The sequence below is a fragment of the Nanorana parkeri genome, unplaced genomic scaffold (assembly GCF_000935625.1).
Source record: "Nanorana parkeri isolate BGI_ZX_2015 unplaced genomic scaffold, ASM93562v1 scaffold1564, whole genome shotgun sequence".
NCBI lineage: Eukaryota > Metazoa > Chordata > Amphibia > Anura > Dicroglossidae > Nanorana > Nanorana parkeri.
The window spans coordinates 213,032-225,181 of record NW_017307832.1 but is presented as its reverse complement, the minus strand read 5'-3'; the positions used below and the strand labels follow the sequence as shown (position 1 = coordinate 225,181).

The window sequence follows — 12,150 nt, the reverse complement described above, 5'->3', positions numbered from 1 at the left end:
TTTTTGTGTTAAAAATCTGTGCTGTATAACAGTGTCACTTTCCTGGCCATGCAGTGTAGCAGAGGGATACCATTCACAAGCCTGAAAAAAACAGAAGTGCAAATCCTTTTGCTTAGCTACTACGTAATTAGCTGTTTGTCTAGCATTCTACTTTAATAGCGTTCCTTTGAAAACTTTGTGACATTCACCTAACACACAAACGCAAATTGGCTTAGTAAAAGGTAAAGGATGCAGATAGAATGGATTTTGCACTTGCAGCCTTGTTGTACATTGTCAGTTTTAGGACAAACCTAACCATCCTTCTATTGCCTCTTTCAAACCTCACTTCCCATATCTCTAACACTATTAGTCCTCATCCAAATCTTGGTCAGTGTTTCTCCAAGCATAGGTCAGTTGTCACTTGTCCTTCATATTCCTCTTCCAAACATTGGTCAGTTGTTGCTTTTTAAAACATTTTCAGAGAAGACATGTATAAAAACGATTTATTCATGTTTAACATTTCCCTTTTTAATCATTTTTTTTTTTTTTTGTAGAGAGAAGCTTCCTGAAGGGTCAGCAATTGGGTTTGACATTGAATGGCCTCCTGTTTATATTAAAGGGAAAACTGGAAAGGTTTCCCTTATTCAAGTGTGTCTCTCAGAATTGGAATGCTACCTATTTCACATTTCATCCATGACAGGTATACTGTTCTTTTAAATGAGCTTGCTGTTTAGGCCTTAATTATCCGGTTTTGATAGAAAATATGTAGTTTATATTATGAGCCAGGTGTGCATGATTCAAGGTTGGAACAGAACAGATTACCCTTTGTATGTTCTTATACTTAGTAAGTCAGGGGAACACTTATGATTTTAAGAATCTGCAGAAGTTGTTTTGTAATTATGTTTTGAAGGTAAGCATTACAGTAAATTACTGGCATGTACAGCCATTTTCTTTCTCAGCACCAGAAACTACATGTCAAATGTAAAGAGACACCTTTGTGAGAATCTTCAGATGAAAGCAGCCATACTCTAGCTTTTTGGTTGCATACTAATTCCGGACAGTTAAGCTAAACTTATTCAGTTTCAACGTAAGTGACCTCACCACCCCCAGAACTTTGATGGTATCTACGGGTCAGTGCATGGCCATTTCCACATCAGACTTCTAACTTTTTTTTTACCAGATCTTTTTTGACCTTTTAAAGGAGAACTATGGGGTCAGTGTTTTCCCCCCCATAGTTCTCCTTGAGGTAACGGGAGGACACAAACTAGCGCCCTCCCGTTACCCTAAGTTCAGTATACCGTGAGCTGCAGCTCGCGGTATACTGAGATGCCGCAGCCAGAGCGGATCCCGACCTGGACGTCGGGATCCGCCCAGCTGCGTGAGTGACAGCTGGCTCTGCCTATCTAGAGGCAGAGCCTCTAGATACTGAGCCGACCTGTGACAGTCTCATTGTCACAGGTCAGCTAGAACTATGAGGTGAGTGGAAATTACTCATCTCATAGTTCTCCTTTTAAGGGCCACTGTAGACTTAATGCCTGTCTTTCGCAAAGGCTCACCACTCAATCGTTGTTTTCTGCTGTGGGGGATCAGACTCTTATTATAGTTTTTATCCCTTAGGCTTAGACATGGCTATCATTTTTTTTGTTTGTTTTCCTCAACATGTGCCTCTGACTGCTATATAGGTACAATAATTATTTTTCAACCTTAGAATCAACTCTGTCACTGTTAATACAAAATGATGTTAGGTATAGAGCCTAGCGGTGTCATTCCTGCTGTTACAGCCTAGTGCTGGAGCCGAAAATACTTGCTGGTAGTGTTGAAGCTTTCTTCACATACCTAATGACCTGTGATGCAGCCCATTCTTATGATGGGCCAGTTGAGATGTGGGGGTAGGCAGTAATGGGCAAGCTGGAAACTACCTGAAAGTGTTGGAGCTTTGGCTGTCAGGACAGGTCGACATTTAATACTACAGACGGGAACTTAGAGGTTGCTGCAAGAATGTGCAGACACCTCTAGGTGCTTGTATTTAATACCTGCAGCACTTCACTTTCTGAAAATGCTAGTTATGCTGACCAATTAGATTTAATACTTTGATTCACTGGCACAGAAATAGTATACATTGGAAGCAATAACATTCTATTTGTGTGTGTGTGTGTCTCTAGAAATATATATATATATATATAATGTGTGTATAATATATACGCACACACACACAAATGTATTTATTTTTCTTTAGTTCTGGTTTCTTAGTTAACTGAGATAAATATGATTATAACTGTTCTTTCTTTGTACAGGTTTTCCAAAAGGTCTTAAGAGACTGCTTGAAAATGAGTCTATAAAGAAAGTTGGCGTGGGGATAGAAGGAGATCAGTGGAAACTACTGAGTGACACTGATGTGAAATTGAAAGGATTTATTGAGCTTACTGATGTGGCCAATGAGAAAGTATGTTGTACTACATCCTTCTTTTTTTGTGTGGTATTTCTCACCCTTCTTGGCTCCGAAGCATCTATTACCTGCCTACAATTATTCAGCTGGCACCTAACCTGCCTGTTACTCTATATACTGTAGGAAGGTGCATTGGATAACAAAGGAAAGCTTTGCTTCCGTATTTACTGAAGCTTCTTTTTAGCTTTGAGAAAGTTTCTGGGTTGCAAATTAATAACTCTAAATCCAAAGCATTAGGTATAGCCATAAAGCAAGAAATTATGCAAATATTTAAAGGTCAGTATGCCTTTACCTGGGAATCTCATAGTATTGGTTATCTAGGTGTGCACTTAGTAGCTGAGTGATTATTATTTTTTTTTGTATCAAGCAAACTATCCTCCAGTCATAAGTCAGGTCAAACAGATGATGGAATTCTGGAAGAAGTATCGGATATCTTGGTTGGGAAGAACCGCAGCAGTAAAAATAATTCTGCTACCCAAGTTATTCTATTTTTTTTTCCGAGTGGTGCCAATAAGTATTCCGTTATACGTGATGACGTCTCTTCAGCAGATGTTCCAACATTTTATATGGGAACGGAAAAAAACATGAGTGGCTAAAAAAGTTTTAGTTGAATCTAGGAGTAAAGAGGGTCTTGGAGTTCCACATTTAATGTCTTTCTTCCAGGCAGGACCAATTGCGTCACTAATTTCTTATTTTATGGGTCCCGTTGCCCCTTTGTGGGTACATCTAGAGGCAGATGAAGTCAACCCTATAGGTGTAGAGACCTTACGTTGGAGTCTACCTTCTCAGCGTATACATATTAATAATGCAATAATTAAGCATTCTCATAAGTTTCAAATTTGGATTGAAGCCAGCCTCTATAGAATAAAGGATTTCCTGTATCAGAGGTTGTCATTTAGCAGGATTCAGGCAATGTATGGGATGTCCCGCTCTAGATTGTGTATAAAACTCCTGATTTGCAAATATTTAAAAACAATCAAAGTTATTGGAATGTAAGCCTACCTATATACTTGCTCCTATGGGAGCAGGATCTAGAGAAGCGACTGGAACCGAATGACTGGGCACAGATATGGGATCCTATTTAACATTGTTCAATCACTGCGACAGCAGTAGACGCCAATTATAAAGTTCTGCTCCCCTGGTACATGGTGCCCCTTAAAATAGCTAAATTTGCAGAGGGAATTTCCCCAAAATGCTTTAGGGGATGTGATGAGGTGGGTTTAATGTTACATATATGAAGGAGCTGTCCAAAAACTAAGGGGTTCTGGATAGGTATTTATTGAATAAAGTAATAGGAAGGTGAGTAGAATGCAATCCATGGGAGGCTTTGCTTAATTTAAGACAGTAGCGCTGTACCAACATGCAGTTTAAATTAGTGACTTTTAAAAATAACACCAGCAAAACAGACATTGGCAAAGGCTTGGAGCTCTACATACCCTCTATACATCAAGTAAGGAGCAAGATAGGATGGTATATGATAAATTAAAAAACTTTCTGCAATCTTAACCACTTGCTGACCAGGTGTTTAGACCCCCTTCCTGGCCAGGCCATTTTTCAGTATTCAGCGCTGCGGTACTTTGACTGAAGTTTATTCCGTCATGCAACGCTGTACTGAAATTAATTTTATACTATTTTTTTGGGACAGATAGAGCTTTCTTTTGGTGGTATTTATTCACCACTGGGGTTTTTATTTTTTACTATATTTAGGAAAAATTACTGAAAATTTTGAGGAAAAAAAGTTTTTTTTACATTGTTGGGAAACAATTATTATTACCCAATTTTTTGGTAAAATATAAAAGATGGGTCACGTCGGGTAAATAGACACCAAACATGTCAAGCTTAAAAATTGCGCGCACCCCCGAAATCGCAAAAAACTACCATACCCAAAATTTACCATAGGCGACGCTTTAAAAGCTTTTACAGCTCATCAGTTTAGTGTTATCAGTGATTGATGGGCCTAGAATTATTGCTCTCACTGCAACGTTTGCGGCGATATGTAACGTGTGGTGTAAATGCCGCAATCGTCGTTTTCGGGCCGCCAGCTTATACAAGCGATCCACCAGCCCCATAGCCGGCGGATCGCTTGTATGTTAACAGGCATCGCTGCCAGTTTTTACATTTTGTGTCTTTCCCAGTTGGCGGGGCTAACAGGCCGTATATACATGTTACATCAAGGAAGCTGCCGGCCGTTTTTTCACGCCGGCCGGGAGGTAGTTAAATGACACAATCTCCAGATTCAAGAAAACATGGGACCCTTGGATAAAAAAATTGCATGTCAGTGGACTTCGAAAGGACACTAGTAGATAGAAGTTAGGGTCTGAGAAGTAAGATGTACATTGAGAAAAGTATGTGGGAGTTGGAGAGAGAGAGGAAAATGTAATAAAGGTAGGGTTATTGTTTTTTTTTCCTGGTTATTGTTTGGGAAGGTGTGAGGAGAAGGATGAATGGGCTTCTAAGAACACAAACGAAGAAGGCATTTAGAAATTTGAAAAGGTTACAAAGGGTACTTATGGTGTTTTTGATGTGTAGTTTTTTTAATCTATTGCTCCCTTAGTAAAGGAGAGGAATGATGTTGAACTGTGTTGTTTTAAATTGTATGATTCAAAACTATTTAAAATTTAATAAAGATTATTTAAAAAAAATGGATAACAGAGGATAGCAATTATTCAACTAGGACCTAACCACAATGGAAATAGGTGTAGAGTAGCAAAATAGGAGCAAATGGTTCTTTAGGCAAGTCTTTAATTTCTTAAGGATAATGCTGAAAACCATACTATATATTTTATTTATACTTTTTATCACATTTACGTTAACAAGGGTGAAAGAAAACCGAAATCATGCAACCCCTAATTACATTTAATTTCAGTTTGTTGAGGGACACTGGATTCAGTGACGTTTAGGTTATATGCTGCCAACAGGAGGATTTGGACACTGGCAAGCAAAAAAAAAAGTGACCCAATTGGTATAAGCCCTCCCACTCCTAGTATGCCTCAGTTTTTGCTTGTGTTTTAGGAGAATGGATGCCTTTTCTTTACTGAGAAAAGTTTAACTGTTTTACTAGCTATTTTCTTTTGGTTCAAGATAATTTTTACTTCAGGCAAGACTTCACCCACATGTTGCTTAAATTGGTCTCTTATGCAGCTATCCAGGATGGTGTATCCTCAGCAACAGCTTTGGAGGCCATACCCAAACTCCACTGGAAGATTTCTGGGCCCTGCCTGGGATGTGATCTACCTTTTGCAGTTTCGAGATCTCTGTGTATTGTATTAGCCACAGAACACTTTCCAGAGTCACCAGCCTCTGGTGTGACTCTGGTTTTTGAATACTAATTATGAGTCGGCTGTGCTGCTGAGTATCACTACATTAACTATAAACATGTTCCATCATAATAAAGCTCTGATGATCCCTGTAGAGGATGCACCAGCATTTAAGGATCTTATAGATAAATGTCTTGAGTCACTCTTAATTTTTGCCCTTACTGACAGACCTTGTATTGCAACCTGCATAACCGTGATGTTAGTCTGTCAAACATTATGGCAGCAGATCCAGCATTACCACATACTAATCATTTTTTGTGGAACATGTAGAGTGCCAACAGCCCTGCACTACTGTGTAGATATACTATTGGGTGTCTCGTTTTATTTACTCTATAAGTTTGGTTGAAATGTTGGTGTGCAGAGCAGGCATGTAAAAATAATTTGCTGTGCCTGCTCTTTAAGGGTGATTGTCTCTTCAGATCTGCTTTGGACACCCTCATCAAGGATGCTACTGGTGGTAAGAGTACTTATTTATCCCAGTAAAAGAAGCCTAGGCCTGACGCTGAAAAGAATAACCCGTCCTTTGAGGCAAGAAAAAGTTCCTTTCCTTATTCCCGTGCTTCAGCAACTAAGGTAAAACCTAAGCAAGAAGCCCAGTTCCTCCACAAACCCTGGGCCCCTAAATCTCCCAAACCTGCTCTGAAGTCCTCCTTGGCATGAAGGGGTGCCCGCACTTTCCAGAGTAGGGGCACATGTGTTAGCCTTTGTGGACATCTGGACTGACAGTATCTAATTTTTCAGCCTGTGTACAAGAGGTAGTTCCAACAGGCCATTGCAGCTCTTTTGGAACAAGGGGTCTTGCCCCATTTCCTGTTTTGGAAATTTTCAGTTTCATGGCTTTTATTCTAACCTTTTCAAAGTTCCAAAACTAAAAGGAAGTTTGCTCCCCATCTTGTATCTCAAGGAACTGAATGCCTTCATTTGCTGCTGAAAATCCAAATAAAACGTTGTTGGTATGTCAGTGTCTTTTCATCAGGGAGACTTTATGGCCTTTGTAGACTTCAAGTACGCATCCTTGCATGTACCTATTTTTCCAGCACATCAGTTATTTCTTTGCTGTGGGTCCTCAACATCTTTAGTTTGTGGACCTGTCGTGTGGGCTGTCTTCCGCATCCCGTGCATTCATTAAGGTTTTTCCCCCTGTGCTTGCCTTACTATGCTCCCAGATCATCCCCATTGTGGGATATCTGGATGACCTCCTTTTGCGAGCAGAGATCCTGACCTACAATGTGGAACCTCAAAAAGGTTCAGTTAGATCCTGGACCTTGATAAGTGTACGTTGGAGCTGACCAATCGCTTGGAGTATCTGGGTCTGATCCTGGACACAGCTCATGCCAGGGTTTTCTTTCAAAAGAAAAACTGCCTACTCTCCATTTCCAGACTCTGACTCTTTTTGTCCATGTGTTGAAGGACCCTTCACTTTTGTATGATAATCATGGAAGTGTCTGGCCAAACCAATTTTGCTGACATCAAAGGCTAGGTTGTCTCTAGCCTGACACCAAAGACTGTTGTCCAAGGCCTGGTGGCTCAGGAATCCAGCTATAGAGTTGGGGAAATCCTTTTCTTCCAAGATCATCTCAGGATTCCAGCCTCAAAGGAGTCCTAGACACCCTGAAGGTGCAGGGGGCTTGAACCCTGGAGGAATATTGATTTCTGATCAACATTCAGGAGCTTTGAGCTATTTGGTTGGCTCAACATTGCTGAACATTTTAAATAGAGGGTTTCCTGACCATGGCACCAGTTGTACATTTCCATGGCAGTGGTGTATGTGAACCAGACGTCTGGAGTGGCAAGAGAAGTAGAAAAGATTCTGTCCTGGGCAGATCTTCATGTTCTAGCCTTTTTCACCTTTTATATCCCAGGCATTGATAATTGGCAGGCAGACTATCTCAGCTGGCAATGTCTGAAAATGGTGGTCCCTACACCCAAAAATGGTCCAGAACTTGTGTTACAGGTGGTGGACACCAGATGTGGGCCTCCAGATTCAACAACAATGCGGACAGGTTTATTTACAGGTACAGAAATCCTCTGGCGGAATATCGGCATACTCTGGTGGTTTTGTGAGCTTAGTACAATTGCAATTGCAAAGAAAGAAACTTCAATCCCAGAAAATACTTTGTTGGATGAATTCTGACCTTTTTGCAATCAGGCCTGGATCAACAATGGCCCTAGGTACAAGAGCAGTAGGGTTAAGATCTTATAATTTGCAATCTTGTTTCAAACCACTAGCCACTCATTCTTTAAGACATTCGTACGTGATGTGTAAGCGACTCCTCCGGTGCACCCACCTGTTTCTACATGGGATTTGAATGTAGTTCTCTTGGATCTTCAGTATTCGCCCTTTGAACCTATGAGAGATATAGTCCCTTTTTCAGCAGCGTTACAAGGCATGAGCATGAACTGACAGCTTTGTTCTATAGTGAACCTTTTCTGGTCTTGCACGAGGACAATGTGGTTTTAAGTCCTAACACCTCCTTCTTTCCCAATGTGGTCTCGGCCTTTCACCTTACCCAGGACATTGTGCCCCTGTCTCTGTCTAGCCCCAGTACATCAGAAGGATATTTCCCTTTTGTCCGGGCATAGGTCTAGCTATACATGTCTACCTTCCTTTAGAAAGGCCTACTCCCGCTTTGTCATCCCTAATGGTCCCAGTAAATGGAAACTAACTTCTCATTCCACCATTTCTCGGTGGCTCAGACAAATTGCCATTTAGGCTTACAAAGATTGGATTCCACCCTTTCCTGTCAAGGAACATTGGACTAGGTTTGAATGCTTCTTGGGCTTTTTGGCATCAGACGACTGTGTCCCAGATATGTAAGGCTGCCACCTGGTCTTCTGTTCATGGTGGATGTTCAGGCCTCTTCTGATGCTAGGTTCTTGTGTAAGGTCCTTCAGGCAACTCTGTGCTGCAGGCAGCCCCCGTTATCTTAATGGCTGGGTTTGTTACCATTTGTTTTCTGTTGCACACCCTTCGATTGGAGCGCTTCACTAGATACTGTGTCCCTGAAAGGAAACATTATTTTTTTTGTGTTCATCATCAAGTCCATCGAGGGACACAGGTCCCATCCCCTTGTGTTCATGATCTTGCTCTCAGCACTACTTTGTTTCAAAACTGAGGCATGCTGAGAGTGGAAGGGGCTATACCAAGTGGGTAATGTGTTTGTTTGTTTTTTCTGACAAAATAGATCGTAATAAACAAGTGTGTGTAATGTTGTTTCTGTTTCTGCAGCTTAAATGTAAAGAAAAGTGGAGTTTGAATGGCTTAGTTAAACACCTCTTTAGCAAGCAGCTTCTGAAGGATAACTCTGTTCGTTGTAGCAGCTGGGACAGGTTTCCTCTTACTGATGAGCAGAGACTCTATGCTGCATCAGATGCTTATGTAAGTTAGATCACAAGTTCATTGTTTTCATAATAGTTATTTATATTTGAAGTGTAATTATCTGAAATAACATGATGTGCATCTCTAACCAATTAATGATTAGAAATCCTTTTTTTATGTGGTCTGGGGATTCCCCTTTACATCCTGTTCTGGTGATTACCATGTTGTCCATGTGGCAAGAAGGAGGGGGGGGGTTCCCCAAACTGCACTCTATGCTACCCTAATGGGGTGGTGTAACATAATTAACAGGTGATGCCGACCACAATTTTATACAAAATATTCCTGGTGTGTCAGGATTTTCAGTAGTGCAGCCAAATTTACTCTTCTTTGGCAGTTTGAATGTAATTGGCACTGCTGGAAATAGAGGATGATACAGAACACAGACTTCATGGCCGCTCATAATGGCCATACACTCGTAATGGCCATGTGACGTTGTCTTAGTTTACTGTGGGTGCAGTGGGTTACAGAGAAATAAGGTAATAAAAATAAGGTACATAAAATAAGGTAAATTGAGTGAAATTCCTTAATTTTGTATAGTTGTAGTGTGGATTCATTAGTAGCTCACTGATTTGTTTCTATTGTTGCCCTGCATTTTACTTTAAGTTTAAGCAACTTACTCAGACTTGCTGGCTATACCAATATGTTGAATAATTACTCCAAATAATGACCAACATAAATGTTTGGATAGTCTCCAGAAATAATTTAGGTGCATCGAAACCCAAGAAATAATCTCTAGGGAGAACTTGAAACTGTCAGTTGACAGTGGGGTCTGAAAACTAGGAAAGAGCACAGGTGTGCATTCCTAATTCTTACCGGAAACCCTAAAGCTTATCTAAACCCAAAAACAAAATTTAATTTTTTTTAGGGATGCCCCGATACCATTGTGACATTTTGTCTAAAACAATACAGACTGATGATTTTAGGGCTGATTCTCACCGGGGCTAAATACAGATGTCACCAGAGCTGAATAGACATGTCACCAGAGCTGAATAGACATGTCACCAAAGCTGAATACAGATCTCACCCATGCAGCATGTGGATCTCTGCGCGGCTATGCTGATTGTGCAGGTGCTGGCCTGAAATGGTGCATGGAGAGTTGAATGGGTGGGTGTCGGGTCTGGGGCTGTACGTGCTGTGTGGGGCTGTATGTGCTGTGTGGGGCTGTCCATGGCTGTGCCTGCAGCAGGAAGGAGAAGCAGGAGCTATAGAACCGGACAGGCACTGCCAAGGACAGCTACTGCCAAGTCCCCAGCAGGCTGCCTGAGGTTTCCATAAGCGCAAGGACTCAGACAGCCGATTAGGTTTCAAAAATTGAAAGGGCCGGTATCGACCTTAAGAATCGGGGCATTTTCACGAGTACAAGTACGCGTGAAAATGTCTGGTATCAGCACTGATACTGGTGTCGGGACATCCCTAGTATTTATATTAATGCTTACCAGTTCTTAGATGTGGGCGCTGCATTAGTTTTAATTTTTCAAGCTTCTTTTTTTCTGCTACTAGCACACTTTCTGTCCAAGGATGACAATACTCACTCTCAGTAGTGCATCTATGCAGAAGCAATTATGTCATCCTAGGCCCTCCTCTTCTCCATAGCATTGGGGAGAAGGGTACTTTTAGCATTCAGAGATAGCTGGCAAAAGTTTAACTGATAAAAGTGCAGCACAGGAAGAGAGAACAGTTTTCAGCTCAAGATTTTTGGCAGGATCCACCGATTTTTTTTTTGGACTTATTCAACTAATTAAAAAAAAAATGGTTTCAATTGTATATTTAACAGACAAAAGGAGAACAAATAAGAAAATATAATTTTCAGGATTTACATACCCTTTAAGGACTGCACTATGCATCAATATTATTTGTGGTGTTTTTCAAAATAAATCAAATAAAAAAGGCTGAGAGTCTCCTTCAGTAGATTCCTAGTTTTGTTTCAAATATTTAGGCTGTCCATGTCAAAGGAGAACTGACTTAAATAAAACTATCATGAAGTCTTACATAAAGTTTGAGATTCTTGGTTACTTTGCAGGCCAGTCTTCTAATTTACCAAAAACTAGAGAACATGGATGAAAGTGAGAGGGATCTGTTCCATGTCAGTACAGGTAATTTTTTTATTTTAGGAATCGGCTAAAAATAATGATGTTGCCTACATTTTATATGTACTCCTTTTGACTACTGTATGTATTACAGAGGATAGTGCAGCTTCACTTGAGATGAAGAGCAAGCTCAAGGCTCTGTCACAGGAGTGTCTTGATTTGGTGGATCAAGTCCCATATGATTTTGAAATGTGTGGAAAGACACAAAGGTAATTGTGTAATATTACCTACTATAAATCCTGATCTACTGTAATGCAAATGTCAGTTAATGGAACAGTCGCTATGACCGTTCTTATTAGAAAGGAAGTAGAGTTTAGATCCTAGACTGTTGTGGGCTCATAATTATAGTTGTAAAAACTAGTACGCTGGTAGCCATTTTTATTCAGGACTGTGATTGTATACTGAATTGCTGACAGTGCATGTAAATACTACTGGAACAGTGCTTGAGCAAACAAGGAAGAATCTCTCTCCTGATTATTTTTGGTGCTTTGATAGTCTATTGTGCAGTTATTACTGTAATTCTGGTTACAACCTGCATTCCAGATTAAACTTTTTGTTTTGTATGCCACTCACCTATGTGTTGTGACTTTGGTCGAACACTGCCTGTTCTTACTGCAGCTTGTTTGCAGACTACATTTTTTCCTCCAATTTGATATTTTCATATTGTAACTTGCCACCTTGCCTCCATTTCATCTGTCATAGCAAACCTGAGAGCTGTAATCTGTAGGTTTCACATAGTGAAACAACATGCCTGTGGGGTGTTTACCTTAATTCCTGATGACAGGGACTACAGGACCAATCCCATTATGTGTTCAGTTACAGTATTGTTTATATTTATAAGTGTGTTAAATGTAATAAGACAGTACAGGTTTTATTTAGGAAAGTGTTACTGCATTGGAATTTACTGGTGAGACTTTGCCACTTTGTTTTGTCCATTACCTA

General features: G+C 40.4%; 1 protein-coding gene across 1 annotated transcript in view; it reads left to right on the top strand.

The window, feature by feature from the left end:
* The window catches only part of WRN (Werner syndrome RecQ like helicase), a 127,922-nt gene that overhangs the window by 7,947 nt on the left and 107,825 nt on the right, over positions 1-12,150 (top strand). The window contains exons 4-8 of the mRNA XM_018570636.1: positions 534-679; positions 2,274-2,422; positions 8,972-9,121; positions 11,142-11,214; positions 11,303-11,417. Coding sequence (XP_018426138.1) covers positions 534-679; positions 2,274-2,422; positions 8,972-9,121; positions 11,142-11,214; positions 11,303-11,417 — 633 coding nt within the window. The remainder of the gene's footprint in view (positions 1-533; positions 680-2,273; positions 2,423-8,971; positions 9,122-11,141; positions 11,215-11,302; positions 11,418-12,150) is intronic.